This window comes from Plectrocnemia conspersa, unplaced genomic scaffold (genome assembly GCF_051122295.1).
Source record: "Plectrocnemia conspersa isolate PC_06_02 unplaced genomic scaffold, ASM5112229v1 ptg000008l, whole genome shotgun sequence".
Classification (NCBI taxonomy): domain Eukaryota; kingdom Metazoa; phylum Arthropoda; class Insecta; order Trichoptera; family Polycentropodidae; genus Plectrocnemia; species Plectrocnemia conspersa.
Window position 1 is genome coordinate 19,578,679 of NW_028277172.1, and position 26,183 is coordinate 19,604,861.

General features: G+C 29.1%; 1 protein-coding gene across 1 annotated transcript in view; it reads left to right on the forward strand.

Annotated features, from left to right (window-relative positions):
• Nucleotides 1-26,183, forward strand: part of Nlg3 (Neuroligin 3) — a 370,309-nt gene that overhangs the window by 46,200 nt on the left and 297,926 nt on the right. The window contains exon 2 of the mRNA XM_088189294.1: nucleotides 2,592-3,322. Coding sequence (XP_088045420.1) covers nucleotides 2,806-3,322 — 517 coding nt within the window. The 5' untranslated portion in view covers nucleotides 2,592-2,805. The remainder of the gene's footprint in view (nucleotides 1-2,591; nucleotides 3,323-26,183) is intronic.

The window sequence follows — 26,183 nt, forward strand, 5'->3', positions numbered from 1 at the left end:
ATGTGGTATTTTATACATAAATAATAAAATAAACTGTTATTAGCTTTTCCTGCGTTTATTTTAGCTGCAAAATCACACCCATTTGACTTCAAAACCCGAATACAGAATTGGATATTTTTACAATTTTTTTATTTCCACAAAATACATTTAAAATAATAATATGAACAATAGGTTTATACGCTTATTACACATGCAGAGGAAACAATAAAAAGTTGAAGTATAATTTTCATTGGGGTAACAATGTAAAACATACATATTGTTATGAGGATTAGTACTATTTATAGTGTCATTGTAATTTAATTTACTGTGAAACAATTTTATAACAAATAATAAATTTAAAAGTAAGCTACAAGCTTTAATATCGATAGAGAAAATTAATTTACTTAAGTTTAATACTTTTATTTATAAAACCTATAATTTATTACAATTAATCAGTTTCAAATTCATACAATACATGTAATTGATTTATGACCATTTTCGTATTCATAATTTAGTTATTACATAAAATATAATAAAAAAAATAAGTACAAGAAGTAAAATAAGTATTTACAATTTAATAAATAAAAATCTTTTAGCAATTTATGTAAATATCTCTAATCATTGATATGTGTTCTTTAATTTCTATATATGCATGAGTATTTTGTGCTTAAGCATATATTGTAGTCTTCAATACATGAAATTAGTATGATACTGTAGTTACCCAAAATATTTTGTAGTACTTAAGCCTAATACCAATTATATAAAGGTTGATTTTCAAGATTTTTTAGCTTTGTTTTTGGTGACTTCACAAAATAAATCATTGGTGTTACTCCACACCGAGCAAGCATATAGTAAAAATAGGTCTAATTGATTGTTTGTAAATTAAAATATTATTTTTTGTAATAAGCAATTTTTTAATTGCTCTGAAGCCTGCAATAGGAGCAAGACATTTAAAGCAAAGTTCTAAAATGTGTTAATAAAATCCTGGTAAAAGCTTAGGTATTTAACGCTTGATTTCCATTATACTATACTAACTTGTTTACTTTAGAGAGGCAGTAGCAAAGATTTTCTATGTTCCATAGATATAATTTGGTTTGATTTAACAGGGATTATTTTAAGAGATATATGCATATATTATTCCATAAATTTTTTTTTTTTGTGCAAAACAATATTTAAATATATATATATATATATATATATATATATATATATATATATATATATATATATATATATATATATATAATATATATATATATATATATATATATTTATATATATATATATATATATATAAATATATATATATATATATATATTTATATATATATATATATATATATATATATATATATATATATATATATATATATATATATATATTTATTATGTTGAATAAAAATTATTAGATTATGCAATTTTTTATTGAAAGTGTGCACTAAAATTAATCTTTGTGAACATATGTAGCATTTAATCTTTATTTATTACAAATAACTATATATTTAAATGTAAATAAAAGTTACAAAAAATACGTTACAAACCATTTAAAAGTCATTAACATAACTAACGACTCCCGCCCCACGCGCATAAAATTGAAAAACATCCAACCGGGTCGCGTATCAAAAAGTCCCTTTCGAAAAAAAGTTTATTTTCCTGTAAAGTTGTTTTGGGTTCGTTAAGCGGACGAGTAACAATAGAAAATTTTCATCGTAATTATCAAAGTGGTATGAAAATCCTTTGACGATGTATTTCTGAACTCATACTCGTACGCTTTCGGGGGATTTGCCCATAGGACGTGCCCGCCCTAAGGCGAAAGACACATGTGTAATGTTGATTAGTCCCCTCTAGTGCTGGGAATGGTATCCTGAATTTCGTCGGGGGTATGCCGACGTCAAAGATAAGGTTAAAGCGCCCAGTAACACTTAACTACATTCTGTGTGCTACATACACAGTGCCTACAACCCCTTACAGAAGCTAACGTGGGGTGAATAAAATCTTTGCTCGGGCAAATTATTGGGTCAGATCTAAGAAGCTGGATATTTGTCTTATTAATGTTTGCTGGAACGATGACTAAATGTTTATTACAGCAAAAGGTTGAATTGGTTATAATTGCAACGTACACGTGAAATCTGTCGATATTATTAAAATGCTTTTCATATATTTAATTAATCATGGGAGATGGGAAATTAGTGTTGTACAACAACAGTTGACAATAATAAGCAAATTTATGTACGTGCAACGTTTTTAAAAATAACTTTTTGCGATTGTGTAAATTAATATAATAATAAAATATGTTATTAAAATAATAAAATTTCTGATACTGGCGTAATAAACAATAAGTAAATTTTTAAAAACACGTCTAATGCTAATTTTATTATGTTATAATAACTTTCGACTAAATCTTAAAAAAATAAAATTGCACATTTGACCTATAAATGGTAGCCAAAATGACATGTGCAAATGTCACGTCGTTACTGTTTACCGTGGTACACAGAATCTGGTCACCAAGACGAATATTTTATCCTTGTATCAGTAAATTTAAAAAATACATATAATAAAGAATTGACTCTTAATTATTAAATCACTAACCATATATGTTTTATTTGTTTCAGATGCTGATTTTGTAGACAAGATGTAAACCAAAATATAAATAAAATGTGTAAAACTAAATATAAAATCAATTTTATACTAAAACTAATAAACAAATTGCCTAAAATCACACCGATCTCAGCATTGAGATGATGGAGCAAAATGGTCTAGTAAATAAGTAGCGAAATGGCGCGTACTCGCACCAAGGCCTGATGGCATGAACGGTACACCCTTCAAATGCATCAACGTTCGCCATTCGCCATGCTACTATTTCACATAGTGTTCATTCTGACCCTGCCTCCGTTCACTTCTAAGTACTTCATTGTGAAATGCGAGGCGGCGTCCGGGTCCGGATCGGACCAGAGGCCCGGCCCGGACCGGACCGGCTCCGGATCAGGCACCCTCTCATCGAGGGTGGTCAGGACCAAATACGGCGACCTAAGAGGCGTCATAGTGACTCTAGAGTCCAGATACCTGGACCCAGTGGAAGTGTTCCGCGGTATCCCATACGCTTCGCCACCATTGGCATCGCTCAGATTCATGCCGCCGGTATCTGGTGCTCTGTGGTCCGGTATCAAAGTCGCGGATCGATTCAGTCCGGTGTGTCCGCAAGTGTTGCCGGACATAAGGAACGAAACGGCTGTGTTGAAGAGGGTGTCCAAAGGCAGGTTGGAGTACCTAAAAAGGATATTGCCTTTTCTGGTCAACCAATCGGAAGACTGCCTCTACTTGAACATCTACGCTCCAGCACAAGGTGAGTACATTGTTTAGATAGCTTAAGCTAATATTATGTTATCAAAAGTAAAACACATACTACAAGAATCCACAGCATCGAAAAGTTATTTAATTAGGCTTGAGATAAGGTGTGCTTAAATTATATAATAGTGTTTATCAAAAAAATGCTGTCGGTTTAATCAATTAAACCATCCTTCTATCCAATAATTGGACTTACAAAAAAAATCCTAATAGGCCTAGGAATCCAAATATTATGCTATTTAATCATAAGCCCCAGTGACAAAGCCAGTTTCGGCATGTGATATATACAAATATGAGGTGTGAACGTTTAAGACAAAAAAAGCTTTATTTGTTAAAATGGGACACCATAGTGAGAAAACCATTTTGCAGATTAGTTCAAAGCATGAAACAAAAATTTAACTTTACCACAGAAAATGACTTAATTGTAATCTGCTTTTAAAGCAAACCTCAATCTGGTCCAAAACTCGCCATTATTATGTAATTGTCCTAAAAATCTCCTATTAGAGGAGGCAAAATTATACCACCGGCCATTAAAAAGCACTAGCTGTGCATCAACGAAGTTCTTCACATCGTACGATCCAAACCTAAGGCCGTGATCCCGGTCACGATTAGTTTTGTGTCTCAAATATAAATTTGAGGCACAAAACTTTAAGAGCTCTTTAGGGAACGTAATCCTAGGGGTGATTGACCTCGCGGCCAATGAGACTCCTCGGTGAATCCTATTAGACTGTTTATTATTTTATATTTACAAGTTTGTTATGGACGAATACGGCGTGACGTTTCTCGTGATGTCGGAGTTCGTGCAGTTGATGATGCTCAGGATGGCTCAAGCTGCATGCGACAGGTGTCAGGAGTGTCAGGTGGGGGCGCGTAGCTGGTTCCTCAGGAAGGCTGCTGGTAGATCGATTTCCGCTGATTCCGCTCTCTGGCGTCTGGTCTCTGTCTCGTGCCTCAGCGTTTCGTCTCTCGCTTGACTGCCTTGGGTCTTGTGGACCTACTGCGGATCAACTGCTGATCAACTCCCGTCTCCTCGTCGGAGTCCGGCTTATATTCTTTTGGGGGATGCACCATTGCTGGCCAATCACGCTTGTGCGTCGATCTCCTAGCCAATCGCTGGAGTCGCTTCGTAGAATTCGAGAAATCGGATGTTGCATATTTAGAAGCGAGTTTTTGTTTGCTCCGACTTTCGAATTCTACGGAAAGGGTTTGCTGTTGTGATGATTAATTGCATCCGCACCGTTTAGTCACAAAAGGGATTCTCTTAACGACCCGTGTTGTGTGGTCAAAAGAAATCCCTCTTGTACCATGATGTTTGTCTCATTATTAACAGTGAACATTCTTGGTTACGGGCATTAACAATGAGACAATTGCCCTTTTTTTGTCTGTTACTATTCATGGTGGTCGCCAGTCGCCACAGCTCTTCAACTTAAACTCACTTAGTGCAAACAAAACTCAGTCAACCCAACTTTGGACCTTAGAAGAACGCTGAAGCCACCGCTTCTCTCTTCATATTCCGTTGTCCAACTCACGCCTGGAATCTAAATTTGAACTCACCTTATAAACGCATAGAACCTAAGGACGCACTCACAGAAAAAACTGCATTACATGTAAAACACATATTTAAAAACCGTCCTTGACAACTTTAATTGTTGCACCAAAAATCATTGTCCTTAATAAAATATAAATTAACATTACTGACGCAATGGTCATGAGTCAGGACAATAAAATTAGCTCGATAGTTACATTAAGATTATCTTAGCGATTTTAGCATAATAACTATGCTGAAAAAGATTTTAAAATACCATAGTGCTTTGCGTCAAATAAAAGATAACCTAATATTGTTTCAGGTATAAAAAGTTACACCGAATAATTTAATCACAAAAATTGAACCCTACGTACATAATAGAGCCCTTGGACACAGAAAACCAAGGCAAACAAACAGAATGTACGTAATTCATGTTTGTATTGTACATGAAATACCAAAAGTTGAATGTTTTTAAGAAGAAAAATATTTGATCGCGCGCGATGAATTTAAACACGTTTGCATAATTCATGTTCGCTTGAAGTTTCGACTGAAAACTGAAAAAAAAATTATATTTAAATAGCATTCACAAATAAAAAAAGGTAATCTAAACGCCGCAAACACATCTAACCATCTATAATATAATATAATCGATTTTGGTTCGGAAAAGGAACAGAATACTCGTGCCAGGATTGCTTTAACCCGCGAATACCCACATAAACCGGTCCGGGTGGCCATTCTAACCCTGCGGGATAAACCTGGTCTCGAAAACGTCATAAAGAAGGGATTTCGATACATACAAACAAAACCATTCTTTGGTAAGGCGTTTGTCTAATATTTGCGACCGTAACGAGTGACCTCTGGCGGTGATATTACATAACCCTTATACAAACATATATTATTATATTTTATATAATATAATATAATATTGTAATTTTTTATATATAATCCGTATTATATTATAAAAAAACATTTTTTTTTATAAAAAAGGGAATTATTGATTTATAGGATCTCTAATATTCTCTTTTGAGATTATTTGCTACACAGACTCTATATACATTTATATTCTGAGAAGTATTATGCATTATCCAATTATGTGTATCTTTACTTGCCTTTATTTTATTATTTAATCTTTGAATTATTTATTTATTATATTTTAATTATTCTGTACTTTTAATTAAAAAATATCAGTATCACTAGGCATTGCATATTGCTTAAGAAAAAATATATAATCATAAGTATTATTCTCATGTACTATATTTCATATTAAGCGTTAAATATTTTTAGTATGCGAAAAAACCGTAAAAGATAAAAATTGGCATTAAGCTCATCAGTTAATACCATATGTAAAAAAACAATTTTTCTTCCTCTTGTTTAATACCAAACATAACAACTAACTTTGTGACTTACTAGTTGATGTACAGTTAAATTTTAAACTGTTTATTGATATAAATAATCATATTAGGATAAATTCTTACATAGCTACTTAATCACAAATAGCAACTACAATATTTAAAGCTCAATATTTTTTAGATGGTAATCATATTTTTTTGCTGAACTATAAAGTTAAATCTTTTTATTTATACATATAAAAAAAATATATCATAACAAATTATTGAAGGTTAAAAAAAATGCAATTGTAGGCAAAACTCATGTGTAAAGTTTTTACTTAGAATGTTGATATAAAATGACTGACAACATATACTGTCACAATCACTATCTATAGATTAAAATAGTTTATTTTAACATTAAAATATCTACACTTTTCTGCTGTATCATATTCTTATTTATTGTCTTTCTCCTAATCAAAATTTGTTATATAGAAAATAACATAGGAATAACTTAATGATTTAATATTATATGGCTATGTAACAATAAAACATTTTGTTAAAAATATATAAAATATTTAAGATAGCATATAAAAATCTATTTATGATTACAAACGTATTCCTGGTTCGTTATTCTAAAAAATAAAATAAATAATATGTTGTAAATTGATTAAAGTTAGTAATCTATCACAAGTATTTGGTTTAATATAAGCAGGCAACAATAAATCTTTATTGATTAATGATGTAACGGTTTGGGTTTATTGATTAATGATGTAACGTTAACTAAATAAGAACAAACAAAGATGTGTAGATGACATCATCATCATTATTATTTGTATTTAATGATGTTATACCTGTGTAGTTTAAGCATATCAATTATTCACTCTTCTTATGTATTAAACATTTAATTTCTGTATTTTGTATTATTATAATAATTTAATATAAGAGTATCCCCAATTATATTTAGCATCTCTGCTAATAAATTGTCTGAAAATAGTAAATTATTATTTTAATGCGCAAATGACACGGTTATTAAATATCTTGATTATGGGTTTTGTTGGTGGCGTTTCGTATCAATACATATATGGTTGGTATTGGCAGTAAAAAAAATATTTTAAATAAATTTCGACAAAATCGATTTTCCTTTACGTCCCTGTATCTACTCCCTGTTCCAATCGCGAAAGCTCTCTCACCCTTAGCGAAAGCTCGAAATGAGTTTTATTGCGTCGACTTTGAGTGACAGTTGTATGCTCGCCGCGTTTGAAGATCCCGAATATAGCAGAATTTCGTTTTTCAAGGACGAATAACCGAAATTGCGTTTAATAATGTGTGCTATAGAAAAAAAAAACAATTTTTCACAACTGGCGTAAAATGTTTCAAGGCAAATTATTAGGAAAATACCTTTCTGCGAATACAGAGTTATTGTATTTTGCGATCGTATCGTTGTATAAATATGAGAGACGCGCACAACCCTTATTAATAAGCAAACATCTTCCATCTTCTGACTTGAATTAATCTATTTAAAGGACTGTATTAAAGAGCGCATTTGAATATCTTCATCCGTTTTGTAATTTATAATTATTTACGTAGCAGCTTAAACATTGTATATAATACATAAATATGTATAGAAACAGTCGAGGAGTTTCTTAGAAAATATGCTAATAAAAATTTGTCCCATAAAATAAAATATTCTTTTGACATAAGTTTGATAAATGCGGTTGATCTTTTAAAAAAGTTTTGCCAAAATTTGTCGAAGGAGAGTCTCCATTATTTAACGCTCCCCAGCGACAGTTTTAAACACTACCTTAAAGCTCTGATGGCTTTCCTCGGTAATAAAGAGATAAGTTATTCCCCTCGATCTCGCAGAGGCAAAATTTAAACGTCCATAATAATATTTTCATTGTTTGAAATAAAATTTTCTTAAAACATATCGAGTCGATTCAGTGTAATTCCAAAGCCCTCCAGCATGTCAAAACGTTATCGCGCACCGCTCTCTCGCCGATTCCTTTGAGAGCTTCTCAAAGCTAAGGTATAAAGTAGAAGTCCGCCGTTGAATATCTGCGGATACTTTGGCTGAAAGCAGAAAAAACAATGAGATTGTAAAAATAGTCTTTAAATTCCGCAAAGAGAACCGAGTCGGGGCTAACAATTCGAAATTTAACAAAGAAAACGGATCGGGATCTGCGAAAGCTTTTCTGTTCCACACACAGTCAGGACATGAATATAAGTGAGTCCAATATTTGCACAAAGTTTGCGGCGAATAAATAAAAATTTATACGTAAAAGTCTTACAGCTAGGAAAAAGCTTGCTAAGGGAAATCTGAGAGCTTAGCAAGAAATTTTAATAAATATATTAAGTTCTAATAAATTTTTTAACGTAAAATACTGATTTTCTAATATGCATTATTTTTAACTTCCATTAACACACTTCTGTATAATTCTGTCATTTAGATCTGATCTGATCTGATTGAAAGCAATTAGCAAACTTATTTTGAAGGTAAATAAAAATATGATATTAATTAATTTAATTTATTCCAGATCGTATTATAGTTAATTATTATTGCAATGGTAATTGTTCTGCCTTATAATATTTTATATATGTATTTTATTCTAACAGTTAAACATTATAAAACATGTTTTTGCTTACAATATGAAAAACTATTTACTGTATCGTTGAAAAAAACTATAGGTATAATATATATTCAATAAAAGTTTCATATTTTAATATCACACATAATTCCATTAATGAAATATTTATTTTACCCTACATATCAAAAAAATGGTTAAATTTTATAAATCCTTATATTAAATTATGAGGTGTGAAGTTATTATTGTTAGATGCCAAAAAATTATGGTGTGTTTTATTTTTTTTGCGATTGACTACTAATATTATAGTTTTTACATATAACAAAAATATTGTATAAAAAAACATAAAAACATTAAACTAGCGAAAATTAAGTCTTAAAAAAAAAAAATTATAATATTACAAATTTAGGTAGTATTTTATTTATTATACATCGACGTCTATTTTAAATTATTTTCTTATTTCTACATAAATACATGTAGCAAAAAAAATTAAAAAAAAAAGCAATACTTCATATTATTACTTCTGACTATTTAGTCTAAATTTTTATTAAACTAATATACATTAATATAAATTATGGTAGTATTTTATTTTTTATACATTCACTATATATTTGATATTATTTTTTAATTTATAAATATATTTATAGATCTATATTAAATACTTTCTAAAAATTGATTAAAATCATAAGTAAATAAATATACATTTATGAATATTAAATTCATAAATTTTAATAAAAAAAAATGTTTTTTTATTTATTTTTAATAAAATTTAAGTCTTTTTTAATTTTTTTCTAATAAAAAAATTGTAAAGTATACTTTTTTAGTATTTAATATTAATTTTTCAAAATAAAAATTATATAAAGCTACAACAGCAAAAATCAATGTAACTAAAAATAAATTCTTATTTATATAAAAAATGCTAAATTATTTAAATATATTGTCTTATTTTTATTTTTATAAAGTATGCGTTACTTAAATTTATATTTATAAACTCTTTTAAAAAGATTTAATATTTTCATTAATATATAAGAATGTTTTATAAAAAGTTATCGATTTTTACTCAATCCGAAACGAACTGTGATGTTCATAGTAAAAAAACTTAACAATAATAACTATATCATTAATATATATTATAAATAACCATTACTGCTCTAATTTTGTACACTGTGAGATATTAATTTCTCTTTGGAATAATCATAATTTATTTTAACTTTTTGCATTATTTTTTTAAGTAATTATCTTGAAACTCTTTCACTTATAACGATATTCTCAAATTTCTATTGTTTCGAAAGCTCTGTCGAAATCCAAGAAAACTGCTCTAATGATTTTGTTCGTATTTTTAAATGCATGCATTATGGTGGTGACAAAAAATGTGACTTTTTTTAAAAAGGTACTACTGAAATACATTGCAGCGCTTATTATTCAGGGTTTCTTTGTTGTATATTTACATTACTTAATAAATCATTTAGAGCTAACATTTACGCACTCGCCAAATTAAATTGGTCATTTAAAACTTGTAAAAAACTGATGGTGCTATTACAATAACTCACCTAGCGTTCACTATATTTCCAAAATAATTAATCTGACCGCTAATTTAATCCATGGTTAAATTCAATTACGCTAAAGTCGAGCAAATTGTTTTTGACGCACATCAGGGGGACAGCTTTCCGGTTGATCGATTTTGCAAACAAACGATAGGTCTATCTCAGGCTTTGCGGACTTTGGTTCAGAGATAGGCCTACATTTTCTTAGGCGAAAAGTAAGTTTACAACACGTGACGAGTGTTATTTAGACCCTTTTTTTACTTTAACAAGAACGGAACCGAAAAGACGAAGTGAGGGAGGATATTCGGAATTTGAACGCGGTTCGAGCTTTCGCCCTCGCTTTTCGGGCAACATTTGTCAAGCAGGTGAGCAAAATGCCTCCACGGCTATGAGACGTATTAAATTTCCAACCGTGAATTTCTCTCTCTCTCTCTCTCTACCTTGCCAACTTTACGTGTATAAAAGTCCTGAGAGCCAACGTGTGGAAACACTGTTGACTCGTGTCCTGATGAAATATTCATATCCTGAAAGCCGATTTTACATTCTGGCCCCGTCCTTTCTGACATTTGGCATATCATATGTCTCAAGACTATAAATTATCTGTCGAAAATCGCATGTGTGTGTGTGTTGTATGCTGACTCTGAATTCTGTGGTGCAAAACGGTAATGGTTTATCGATATTTTTCATAATAAATTATATTACGTCATACGTACGATATGTGTATAGTAAAACAATTTTAGTGAAAAATTGCATAATAATAACGTTATATAATTTTGTAGTTTGATTTGGTTATTTTGCTGTATTATTATATTTTTATATTAAAATGTATTCTATGATAAATTTAAATTAGCAAGACTGATAATGAGCGTCGATTTGCATACGGCTAGAACAATAGTAGTACTCTTGAGGGGGTGGAACTGAGCCAGAAATTTATCTCGATCCTCTCGAAGATAAATCTAGACCTTTCGGAAGCAAATGCCGTGTTCTATATCTTGACTGTTTCGGACTCTGGGGGTCGTCGTGAATTTCTCGTCCCTCAATTCCTTAACTATTGTTAAGACCGACCCTTGCGTGCGTCCGCCAGGACTAAGATAATTTCCCCGCGAGGCTTCTGAAAATAAGAAGAAACGAGAAAACGACATGTCTGACCGATTGCTAAATTGCGGCGTGCGTGTCGCCTCGGGTCTATTGGGCCCATTGTCCGGCCGTGTTGACAAATTGAACTTTACTTTGGGTAGAAAATGCGGTAATTTTTCCTCATACTGGCCAGTGCTGCCAAACGATCGAATTTTTCTTTTTGGCTGTTTTTCGGAGACTAATGCCACGCGATTACGTCGGTCAAAATGGGCCGAGTTCAAAAGGATTGTATACAATAAACAAACGATAGATGTGTAAAGTTTTGTATTTATATATATTAGTTTACCAAACTCTTTTGCAATGTAGTTTTTTTTTGCAAATATAAAATTTAACTGAATAATATAATTATTCGCTTACTATATAATCATTGGAACGCTTCTAAAGTTAACCAAATATATATTTATTTTTTTATTATTTTAATTCATAAATGTTAATATTTGAACATATACTATATCGATAAAAAATGCTACTTATTACTTGTTAGTACGGCTATATTGTTTTAAATGGTCAGTCAATTGACCGTTTTATTATGTTTTGAAAATATTTATAAAACAAAAATAATGGCAACTCATTTATAATTAATTTTAAAGTCGTGTATTCGTCAATTAAGTTATGTACAAAATAAATTTCAGTCTACTATTGTTTATAACATTATTGTCAAATTATTATTAAAATAATATATATATATATTAATAATAAATTTTATAACATAAATCCACTTTTACTTCTTACTAGCTTAATTCACCCATAACTCATCAGTAACGTCGCTATCTTACACCTTGTATTTTTACTTATTCGTGTTATTTATTAAAACTAAATCTGAATATATTATTGATGCCTTAATAGTCTCACAAAAAAAATATAGGAAGTATAAAACTATTTTCTAAGCAAATAAAAAGCTAGTTACGGAATTTAATATAAAAACGATTTGTGAATAATTAATGTTAAAACTCCATTTAATTTTGATCGTTTAATGTTCACAATTCATTTTAACGAATTTATATCTATCGAAGGCAAAGTAACAAAACTAAAATTTTGTCGGTTGCTTCTTATCGAAAGTTTTAACGCCGTTTCTCAACTTGCAATCGACGAGGTTTTCTTCTTCAATTTTTTTAAAGCAATTCCATAAACTCTCGCTAAACGATTCAATATGGCAAATTGTCGGTTTGTTCGCTGCCTCGTATCCTGGCAAATCGCGGAAATCTTTCGCTCGATTCGAACGTGGTTGTCGATGAAGTTTCGAATCTAATAAAGCGGCCTGAGAACTTTCTCTTGAGCTTTCGCTTGAGCCATGAGACTGTGTGATATTGCGCAAGTTTAAAACTCGACGCCAATTTCCCGCACGGCAGATGCGTCTCTGACATGAGAATGGATTTTTTTTACGAAACTCTACTAATGTCTTGTGCTATAAAAGGTTTTTGCTGACGAGTTTTTGCCTAGTTTCTAACTAATGAGCGCAAAAATAACTCAGTTTGGTCTAACTATCGAAAAAACAGGGAAAACCCCCTGAGACCTGCTCTATATCCGGCACTCTGTTTAATATGGCTCTTTGTTTGTGCGTTAAAATATTTATGTATTATATATGACACATTTTATTTTAACTAGAACTTGACACATATTATTATTATGGTGCTGACACATGTCACCCAAAGGTAGGTACTCTTTAATACGAGAGATATTCGGAAAGTAAGGATATATAATCCAGAATATGCTAGGCATTTTAATCCGTATTATTTTCATCATAAGCCTAGTTCCATATATATTTATAATTACCCGTTATATATAAAATAATTTATATATGTAAATATTTTTATGTACACTTTAATGCCCGCACTACACTCTCTGAAAGTTGACCAAGGTTTGTCAAGATTTGCCCGCTCTAAAATCTCTCGGAAGTTGTCCGAGGTTACCGAGAACGGGAGGTAAAGTGGGGCTAATTCAGTCGACTTGGCTAGCTTTGAGCGCTTCCGAACGTTGTCGGCAAACGGACCGAAGTCAAAGAAACCGAAGTCGGAGCTGCTCTTTCGAGCGCGAGTCGTGAGATACTTTCCCTTTCGACGACAGTGAAAGAGATAATGATATTTTTTTTTTTAATTTTTGTTTATTACATAATTAAATAATACATTTTTATAAACATAAATATTTACATTTCATTGGTTGCTGGTTAATAACCATTATCACAATTTACGATTGATTAGCTAAATTAAGAGGAATTACAAAAATAAGAATAATAAAAGAACATAAAATACGTTAAGTTTAGGTCAAAGTACAAAAACACCTTTAACAAAAAAAAAAAAATTATAAATTATAAATATATATTTTTAATATAAAACTCGTGGACCTGGAGCTGTTAAATTAATAGATAAAATTTATGCGTCAGAGCAAGATGTGCTTTGGCATTTTGTGTTTATATTTAAATTTGAGTTTGTTTTTGTCGTAATCACCGATTCTTGAGATTAACGGGTTAGTATGATTTCGCGGTATTTTTTTATAATAATTATTAGTATGGTGGTGAACATGTTCTTTAATAGTTGGAATTAAATATTTATTATGAAGTTTTTTGAGGTTAGTATAAAAAGGTGTATTATAAATTATTTTTATAGCTTTATTTTGAACAACTTGTAGCTTAGAAAAGTTAGTATTACACGTATTACTCCACACTGGGCAGGCGTAAGTCATTGCCGGTCTGATTAATTGCTTATATAATAGAATTTTATTTTTAGTATTTAGCGCACTTTTTCGATTAAAAATTGGTTTTAACGCCGCAATGGCTGTGAGCCCTTTAGATTTAAGTTCGGTTATATGTTTATTAAATTTAAGCTTGGAGTCCAGGTGAATTCCGAGGGAGATAATGATATGATTTTTCGCAAACTGAGATAGAACGAGTAATTTGGTTCAATTTCAGTATGCGCGTAGGCATCCTATGGTCAACACGCATGTCGAGCGCTGCGTCGTAATCACGTGGTCAAGTTATAATACCACATGCTTATCGGGGACTTCAACAGACTCTTACTGACATTTTTGAATATTTTAGGGCACCAAAAGGGATTAAAAATATCTTTGATAGTATATTCTTCTAACAGATATCGTTATTATATTTTTTTTCATATAAAATTAAATATTTTAAAAATAATTAGTGGTACTTGATTTTGTTAAAAAAAGTCGTTTCGAATATCCTTATGTATTTTCCTAGATTTCACACCATAACGAATGTCACAACATAACGAATTCTTATTTAGAATCGATGGTGACAAATTCTAGGATAGTCACACATGTTGTGTTTATATTCTGAAGTAGCATTTTTATGCCTTATGGTATTTTGCATAAGCAGACAAAGATTTTACGTAAATTGAATATTTACGACCGAAAAGTTTTTACTGATATTGTATTGGTGAGTGCCCACACAAACATAATAAAATGACAATTTAAAAATTGCGATTACTTGGTACATTTTTTGATCTCGCGCAAATATGCCAGCTGTACGTGACAGAAGCCGCCGTCCGGACGTCATTCACGGCAAATTTGTGGCAGTGTGGTCGCTTACTCGAAGTCGTAGGTCTCGGCCGACTTCAGTTGTAACATCGGTTAGGACAACTATTCCAGAGAGTGTAGTGCAGGCCAAAAATTATCCGTTGATATTGCGTCGGACCTAACATATTTTTTTTTATAAACTTTTTATAAGTACATACTTCTTATATAAACCTAAATAAAGTTATAAACAATATATATATATACAACAATATAGATATTTAATTTATAATTAGTGCTTGTTACTGTATACAAAATCGCAAAGTTAATGAATTCTATTAACATTTTCATTAAAAAAAATTACTAAAATTAATCAAAATATAAATACAAATTACATTCCTAATTAGTTAAGATTATTTTCCTATCAGCAAACATTTAAATTAGTCGAAATGTTTTTATATATTTTTTTTTGTAATATTATACTTGAAAACACATAAATATAGCGTGCAAACTATGAATAAGCCATTAAAGCCACATTTTGGTTCAACCACTAACGCTTTATCGTAATATAATGCTTAAAGCGTTTTTTGGTGTATGCTTTAACAACAAAGCCACTTTTGTAGAGGAAAAATTACGTTCGCTAATAACTTGTTTTTTCTTAGCACGTATTAGTTTCCAGACTATTTTTTTTACATATAAAATAAATAAAATAAACCTTTTTCCATTTAAGGATTATTAAATTCTCCAACTCGTCTACTATCAGTTATGAGAAAACTTTATTTAGCGAAGAATTTTTAGATTAAAATTTTTCTTTCGCTTGGCATCACGGCGGCGTTTATCCTTTTACTTTTGTATGTTTGCATTATTTTTTTTTGTGGAGTGTTTTAAAAATAACTTCATTGTGTCAAGGTTAAATTTAGATGCACCAGAATATGATTTTCTGCCTTTGTATATTTTTTCTTCATATATCTCTTTTATTACGTTTTTTTTCGCTCCTTTTATCCTCATTGTGTAATTGCATTAGCTCCGAGAATTGATCGTCGCTTTTAACCTTCACCGTTCCGCGTTTCGTGCCATTTTCTCATATTCAGGGGTAAAAACGTAAATACATGTCGTTCGACAATAATTTGCAATGACTATTAATAAGCGTTTGCGTCACGCAAAGTCAAAATCACTTTTATTGCTAACAAATCTAAAACGGGCTTCGGCGGTTTCGTTTTTGTTTTATGGTCTTCAAAGTATTAAAATTTCCTCCCAGGGTTGCGTGATTTACGAGCTCGTTAGGGGTTTTGGTGGGTTACGTAATTAAAAACAAGCGTTTAATTTGTTGTTTAAACAAAAGTTATAATATTATTGTATAAAAAGGGCTGGAAATTAACAGTGCTGCTGAAAAACAATTTGAGCGATTTTAGTTAATCCTCAGTGTAAATATTTAGTAAGAGTTAGTTTTTTACATTAATAAACATAACAATTATAAAAAAAATAATGCTTTATATTGAACAAATACAGTTTATAACATACTTACAACTTTTTGGTCATAGCAAAATTATTAATTGCGTCACTACTAAAGTCGTAATTATGTAACTAAATCAATATTAGTTTGTGTAATGTCAATCAATAATCTTATTGCAACCACCGATATTCGCGTAGTTGCAATTAATTTATGCAAATTCTGTTGAAAGTGTTCTAAAAATAATTTCTTATTACTTATTAAAAGTAAATAAAGAATAAAGTGAGACGTATTATGGACAGAATAAATAATGAAAAAAATAGTAAAATTTATCTAAGTCTTGAATGTGTTCATTTTTCTTCTATTTGTAATAATTCTTTAAAGTTATATGTTGAATCATACAAAATTAAATGTTGACTCTAGACTAAAGCATGATAAATGACTGCAGCAGAATACAAAAAAAATATTTTGATTATTTAAGGGTTGTTTTAACTATAGGCTAATAACTTTTGCAAAGTTTAAATGGACTAGCAGCTTATTTTTCATCCTACCTATTTTACTGTCACTATTTTCCTGTCTTTTATATAATATTTGTATCATTTCATATAATAAAATGATAAGCAGCGATAAAAATATACATCAAGATGTTTATTATAAATTATTTAAGAAAAAGAGTAAAGTAGTACAATAAAGATTTCTTTCACATTGTTGTCCTTTGTTAGTTAAATTCATATGCAATTTATAACAATATCACATAAAAAATGTAAGTTCAACAAAATTTCGCTTTGTATGAAAATTTTGGCAAAAGTATGCAAAATAGAAATCCATATAAATTCATTTTCAATATTTCTTAAATATTTTACCATTCCAATCTATCAATTAGACTTTTACAACTAGTAAATCTATTTTTATTTAAAACTACTTTCACTGCCCTATTTTGTAATTTCTGTAATGTAATTTTATCTAATTTATTAAACATATCAAATATTGTTGCACAATAAGTATAATGGGGGCAATATAACACTATTGTTAATTATTTTTTTTGTGCTTATAATAATATACTTTACATATTTTTTCTTGTGATTAATATACCTATTTTTCTATTAATTTTTTTTAAATGTTATTACAATGTTCCTTAAAATTTATTTTTTTATTTACAATCACTTCTAAATTTATTTAATTATTAAAAATTCTTACAGTTAAGTTATCTATTATTTTTTTATATGATTATCTAGCATATTTTTGATAATTATTAGGCATACATTGAATTTTATTTTTATTTAATTTTAATACATTATTTTTTAAACATATTTATATTAAACTTAGTTTAATAATAAAATTATCTATTTTTTATTGCAATATATTTATGTGTCGGGCGCAAAGAGATGTATTATACATTTTTTTATTTTATTAATTATATCATTGATATATAATATAAACAACAATGGTCCCAATAAAGACCCTGTGGTACACCGTGAGATGTTATTTTATATTTGGAATACGCGTAATTTATTTTAATGCTTTCTTTTAAATAATTATTAAACTCTTTTTATACTGATATTATTTCATTTCTTCAACATTAATATTCTGTCTATTGTTTCGAAAACTCTCGTGAAATCAAAGAAAACCGCTTCAATGATTTTGTTTGTATCTTTGGCTAACAACCAATCATTTATAAGTACTTGTAACGTTGCTTCAGTGAAATGTTTTACTCTGAATTCGATTGTTGTTCACATAGAATGTTTTGAGTAATATTAAAATTCTTTAATTGTTTGATTACTACTTTCTACATCACATTTTCTATACAAGACAACATGTTAATTAGTCTCATTAACTCAATCTTTTCACTATTTTTTATTTTTGGTATATGTATAATAGTAGCAAATTATCAGGTATTTTTTTTTCGGAGAATGTTTTATTTACCAAAAAATATAATTTGGTTCCTAGTTTCTTTAATTATATTTACATCTAATTCATCAGTCCTATTTCATTTTTTTATTAAGATATTTTTTTTCAAGTTACTGATTTACATTTTATGTTTCAGTTTTGTATTATACTAAATTATTAAACCGATGTATTAAATTCGCAATGTTTTTATTTTTATTTATTTTTTTACTATTATATGTGGATCATATGTGTATTTCCACCAATTTTTATATTTATCATGTCGTTTCTCTGAGTAGATATGATCAAAAGCGTTTGTTTACAGATTTATTTCAAATATATAGATCTTTATAATCATAACAAAATAGTTCTTAAACAGCAAAAATATATATTTTAATTGTAATGAGCATTTTTAAAGATTTATTAATAGCAAATTGCCGAAGTTTATATATTTAATTCATGTATATAATAATATTTATTTTCATTATCATGACCTGTTTTAGGTCTTAGTAGTACTAATTAAAATTAATAAATACATATTAAATATCCTAAAATATAATTCTGCAGAATCTTCCGTGGCACTTAATTTGCTGTAAATTATATAGAAACATAGGATCAATTCTTTTAAAAAATAGATATATTACTTTTATACGCTCAAATCTAGAATCTTGACGTCATGTCATTATACATAATTTTCTAGACAGAGCACGTTTTCTGTCGCCTTACACGACGAGACACAAAATTTCATTAACACAACGCTCTTAAATTAAGGAGTATGAACATATCGCACGATGAAATATTTAAACACTTCAGGGATGTGACCCTCGCCATGCTATACTACGACCTAAGTGTCCATAGTGTCTGAGTATCCCTTATTCACGACCATATTAACCGAACCTAGCAAGAGTTTTAAACGAATTTAATTATGGAACAGTACTGCAGTTACTTGACAATACCATACTATGAATGGACTAATCTTGGACTATAATTCAGAATGTTATTAACGGTAAAACCTTTATAATCCCTAAACACCATCCTAACACTTAAATGTTTTATTGCACATACGATCATTTTTTATTTACTATGTTTTGAGATAAACATTCTGTACTGAAATTATTTCACGAGCAAATGTTCTCGAAGTTTATTGCGAAGGAACAATTAAGGCAAGATTCTGGCAATGGACGTTTGCAATTTAATCTCACGAAACTTTATTGCGAAATTGCATGAGTTGTGTTAAGTATTCAGACAGCTAAGCGCACGCTATTTGTAGTGACTTTCAGAAGCAATAACACAGAACGACAAACAATCTGAAGGAAGAAATGAAAATACTTCCACCGTAATGTTTGAAGACTACAGTTTCAAAATTGAAGTTTTCGATTTTTCGGTCGTTCGATTTTAAAGATTGAGTCATATATATATTATTATAAATATAAAAACTTGATCTGGTACCAGTAAGTTAGTATAAACACGACAATCTCAGACTAAAAAATATAAATATAAATTAAATAAAAATATAGTATCTCACAAATTGCTTTGTAGCGTTTAATGTATTATGATATTATTACGAAATTAGGGTACACATACACAAGTTAAATAAATCATCTCTGAAACTCAATCCGATTTTCCTGTACGGTCGTGACTAAACACATATGTGCCGTCATTAATTTAACATGAAAGCATGAATCTTTCATTAGAGTTTTGCTGACCCGGATTAGTTGACAGCGAGATGATAACGCTCTAATATGTTTTATATTATACCTAGACATTCACTAAAATAATTACATGCGAAATTTAATATAGGTGTATCGTATACATACATGTATTTTAACGGCAGTTAAGTAAAGGCAAAATTAAATCAAACAGTTAAATAAAATAATGTTTGATAAAGCTTTAAAATTCTATTAATTTCAATTGGTATTAAAAAACCTCCGTTCTGTAACGATGGCAAACGTCCAATAATTTATCGAGTAGTAATAAAAAATTTAACGTCCAATTCAATCTTTGGATCTGTTGCCAATTATTTATTTTGCGATTGCCTTTCAGTTATTCAGTTATATGGCATATATGTAATTATATTTCCTGGAAATATAATGTTATTGATTACATATACACAAAAAAAGTACAATAATAATAATATATATAATTAAAAATATAAATTTCAACTCATATTTACTGATGTCACACATGTATGTGTATCTAAATAAAATATTAAATTAAAGTGTTAGTATATTATTCAGTTTTAATAAATATTTTATAATTTCAACTTCTTTTATATACAGCAGTAAATATGAGTCATTTTAATATAAGTTTTCATTTAAAATATAAGAAAAACATTAAAATATAAATTAATTATTCCAAAGCAGTAAAAGCGTGCAAAATAATAAACAGATATGCAGTTATGGTATTTTTTTCATTAGTGTAAAAGCTTCACAACCAGCTTTGCATTTTACATTTTAGTACGCCTGTTTAATAATCTTTGTTATACCTAAAAAAATTCTACATCTGACTTTTTATTGATTATAAATACTCCTTAATTAAAAAAACAAGCCACAGAAAATTTTAAAAATCGTTGAAAAAAAGTTCTTATTATTTTAAATACCAATATATTATAGGCGATAGTGTATCAAAAACAGTATGTATATATGTGATTTGCTATATATTTTGTAAGTATTATACAAACTCTAATCTTGGTAATCTATTAATGCAAGACCTAGAAGGGAGTAGTTTTCAAAAGAAAGCAAAGCGATAAGCAATGTGCCTAGATGCACTATCAGCATCAATTGTGTCAAAAGAATATTATCTTAGGCCACTAGACCATGATATGTTTTCTCTGAGCGATGGTGGAGAAGCTGGCGCAGGGATGATGTCCGTGGAAGGTCCTCAAAAGGTCTTGCCTTTTTTCTGGTTGTAACGAAGACTTGTGTAGTCCCAATCCTTTACGCTATTTTCAATGACGGAGAATATTTACAGTAAAAACACTTGCGTGTTATTTTTTGTGTTTGTGTATGATCGCCACATACTTTTATTTTTTCTGTTTAATGACGAGAATTTTTACTTCATCTAAAAAATTGTCTTACAATGGTGTCCAATTCTAAAAAAAACCTTTTTTTTTATCATGCCAAGGCTGGATTTATCATTAGTTTTTATAATTAATTAGCGTAATATTAAGATACTCCAATAAATTTGGCTTAAAACTTTTTCTATTGTATATAGCCTAACCTTTATTATGTCTAATTGTAAATTAAATAGTGGTTTGGTTGATTAAACTAAAAAAATTTGTGAAAAATTACATTAATGCATCATATGCTTTAATTTATAAAAAAAACAATAATAATAAGCATTAAATATTATTATTTTTAAAAGACAGAGATTCTAGGAATTATTAACTAATATTACGCTTTAGATAAATCAGACCCAGCTTAAATACTCAGCTTCGATTCAGAGTCATAAAAACATTAAAGTGAATTCAGGATTATATAACTCAAGATTATAAGACAACAATCATAAATATTGGAAAGAAGCGACGTAAAGACAATAATCATCCTAATTAACTGTTTAACACTCATTAGTTACGCAAATTTTATAATAGAATATAGATATAGTTTAAATTGATTTGAATTGATAAAATCATTATAATTTGATTCAGGTCTTTTAAAAAATTCTCATGTATTTAACGACGCCCTCAAACAGATATTCAAATTCGTCTTATTTGAATACATCACATTATACAAACCTTTTTTTCTTTCTCTCTCGGAAGCTTCAACATAACCGCGGCGATTACGCACACTTCGAGAATGATATATCCAAATTATGAATTTTATCTCAATATTTCAGGCGAAGCTCTCCAAGATCGATCCATCATTAAGAAACATTATTCTTTCACGCAGAGTGTTCCATCTAAACGTTTTTATATTCATATTATGCATTAATGTGCTCGATTTTTTCCTCTCTCTCTTCTTGTGCCGACCCTTGTTAAAACGGAGGCTTCACATATTTAAGCATACGGAACCAACCCGTTCCGGGGGGGTCCGCCAGGCGTGATGAGGAGCATTTTGGGGAGCAATGGGGTGAGTTCATCCAGTGGCGTATTAGCGGCATGGCTTAGGAATCAGTTCTAAGGGCGCGTAATATATCGTTTATAAATATTATTTAAAATTACTAATTAATTAGTAATTTTAGAAACTCTTTTATTTACATAAGATTCCATGAAAAATTATGTAGAGCAAACACATCAAATACCTTTCGCGATTCAAAAGATATGTTTTAAACGCATTACAAATATTGCAAAAAACTAGTCTTAGAATGCAAATATGTTTATTAATACAATATAATTATTCAATATATAAAAATACATACAAAATGCATCCACGCAAAAAGATATTTTTATCAGACGTCGTGACGTATGTATGTCTAAAAAATCTCAACGTAGTATGTACATATCTACATACATAAATACAGGTACACAATTTGTGATCAATAACTAGATAGAAGCCATTGAGTAATTTAGACAGACTCAACAAAGATGAAACTATTTTATTACTAAATTAGTAATATTAGGTTTACTTTGCGGTCTTAAGAGTGGTTGAAAAAAACTTTAACAAATAGGTTTTGAGGTTGCTTATTAAGATTAGCATTATTTGTATTAAATATAAATGTATTTGATGTTTTATATTATTTATGGATACTCTACTGTAGTTCTAGTTCATAGATAGAGGAACATATTTATAATATTGTGTGTATAAAAATAAGTAATCTATAATAAAATTTACAATAACAAAATATTTTTGGTTTATTTCACAAGAGTTCTTATTAAAATTAAATTATTTACGTAATTGTAAAACAACAATATTATTATGCGCATAATAAAATGTGTTGTCCTTTCCAAATAAAGATTATTTTTTCAACAGTATTTGTGAGTGACTACCGTCTCGGAACCTATATGCTATAAAGTGATTTGTACAATATTATTAATATAAAGATAAGATCTATCTTTTATTGTTGTGTGAAATACTGTGTGTAGCAGATTAGCAATGCTTTTGCGACGTGTTGATTTCCTTTTTTGTTTGTTTGAAACGGTCGTTAGAATGAACTCTAAATTATAACAAATTATGCAGTAGGTTGAAACCCATCGTATATATTTCATAGCATATTTATTACATATAGTTTGGTAAAGCACAGTTATATTTGTTAAAAATAAATGCTTGCGTGAATTATCTCTAAACTTAACTGCCTTATTTTTATAACTAAGTAGTAATATCTTCCATACAACATAAATCAGCGAAGCAAATATCCTATAAATTATATTTTTATATTGCCCCTAATGTTTTACATTTGATATTATTTCTGGAAGATCGAATTATTAAATATTATATAATTTTATCTTAGATTGATTTTAGTATTTTCTTAATCTTACTGATAATTACCGTTATACATAATTTAAAAATTTAAGCTTGGGAAAAAATAGTGTTATTTATATGTCGAACGTCTATTGATTGTACTATGTAAAACTAAATTAAAAATATTAAAATATATCGCATTCCTTTTATACTAATTAAAAAAATATGTATTGGTTGTGTTGACATGGTGTAACGTCTATCTTGAATTTTTACTTAGCTTATCTATTAAATAGGCTTTTTAATGATATTAATATAATCAGCAAGTGTGTCTCAAATAACTCTATAAAAAAATAACAGCTAAAATAAAAATAGTTCGAGATGTTTAATTTATTATAGATTAAATAAAACTAAATTTTAGTTTCTATTATTGAATTAAATAAAAAGTCTGCAATCTTTATATTTATTAATATTGTCAGATATGATACCACCTCTACGCTTTGGCTGAGGGTGGTTACACCAGTGAAAAATTAAAGGATCCATCTCGAAAGTGGGTGGCTGGGCGGCAATTACGCCCGCGGGAGGCACAATAAATACCGCGATCGGCAAATTGAAACCGAACCGCAGAAATCGATGGAATGTAGGTGTTGTACGCTCCAGCATTCATACCATGCTGTATACTGAAGTGTGGGGTGAGGTGGTCTCCTCGGACAATTGAACACCTCGACGGCTTTTTAGCTCTCCATTAATACCTTTTTTTCAGGTCCGGCATATAATTGAACTTGGACGATGTTAAAGTGGTGCCGAGTCCATCGGACGTTAATGAATCGACGTCCTATGAGTACTCTTAATGCATTTAAAAATAAGAAAAAAGAAGGATTTTTTGTAAAATGATTTCTTTGAATGGTACTGGATGCTTGAAACACTGTTTGAAGCTGCACTTTAAAATTTAATAAAAAATAATAGTTATTTAAAATGTCTGAGGGTGGCATAAAAAAATCATCATTGTTTTAAATAGTATTGAACGACTGAATCTTTAGCGTTGATCTGAATTTTGATTCAACTATCATATAGGTCTTAGCTTATTTTATTTTGTTTGGGTTAATCTGAGAAAAAATAGTTTCAAGAACTTTTTTTTAACCGTGATTCATCAGCGATAACCGGTATTCTTTTACTTTTTTATATCAACAATTTATATTCGCAATAAATTTTAAGAGCAGTTTTCCCTTTCATACATTAAAAAAAGATTATTAAATCTTGCTGATATTAAACACAGGATTAGGTATTTCAACACTTATTTTAAGAACACACTACGAGCACAAAGTTGCTGCGACTAAAGCATATTTAATATAATATAAATTTACTTTTATTTTTACTAACCTTGTATTTTATTTGTAAAGAATATTTCTCAGCTTATTTTAAAACATAATATGTTATATTAAATAAACACTTTTTTCAGAAAATAAATCATATTTTTTTTCTTATATATGACCCATTTATAATATACACGCATGAAAGGCTTTCGAATTGACAAATGTCCGGTGTGACACATAAAATATTTTCACATGTTTTAATTCGATTTTTTGCAACGCCTAAAGTAAATATTTGATACCTTGATTCTGTATACAATTTGACAGCTTTACTCGTTGTGCTTTGCGCTTTGTCATCATTGAAAATTGATATTCTTTCGATTAAATAAACGCTAGCAAATGCGAACAATAAAAAATGTGAAAGACCCACTTTCAATATGTGTATATATATATAAATATTTAAAAAATAGATAATAAACATTAAATATATAAAATAAATTCTTAAATACAAATATTTATAATACACAAATAAATAGATGCTGTGAAAATTTTATTGCCAATAAATTTCAATTTGATTATTATTATTTTTATAAAATCTTTTTAATACATATGTAGTAATTATTTTAGTAAAATAATTTATATAATTTTTATCTTTCGGGCTTTATGACTTAAGCGTCATGGGACACATCCATAAAAGGGAAATATTATGATAAATGAGTTTTAGGTGCGCCTCATAAATGGGAAGGTCTATTGAAAATTCTGCCGATTTGTTTCGGGAACGTACATCTTTATGTATCAGTTGATTTAGCATTTTTGACAAGGGATAATTCATGAAGGCTCTATCTTTAATTTGAATCAATTGATTCGATTATCATTTCATAATAAATTGTAAAATATCTTACATATATATATGTAAGATATTTTACAAAATTTTGTTACACTCTAATAAATTTATAAAATTAAAAACCAGCACCAAAGTGTAATATATTTACTGTAAATTATAATATAGATAATAGTTTATATTTAAATAAATAAATGTCACTAATTCCCAGTCAAATAGATTAGGTATTCGTAATGTCTGATTGACTTACTCAGCTGTTAATTATTTACCCCGCTCCAACGCATTGGGTTCACGCCTGTGAATTTACAGTGAAATATAAAAATATAAGTAATATATCTTAATACTTAAAAAAAATGTTATTTTAAGCATATTTTTAAAACTTTATCCATTGGTTGTTATTTTAAGTAGTGAGTTGTAATTTATACACATTTGTTAATTTGTTAGTATACATTTTATG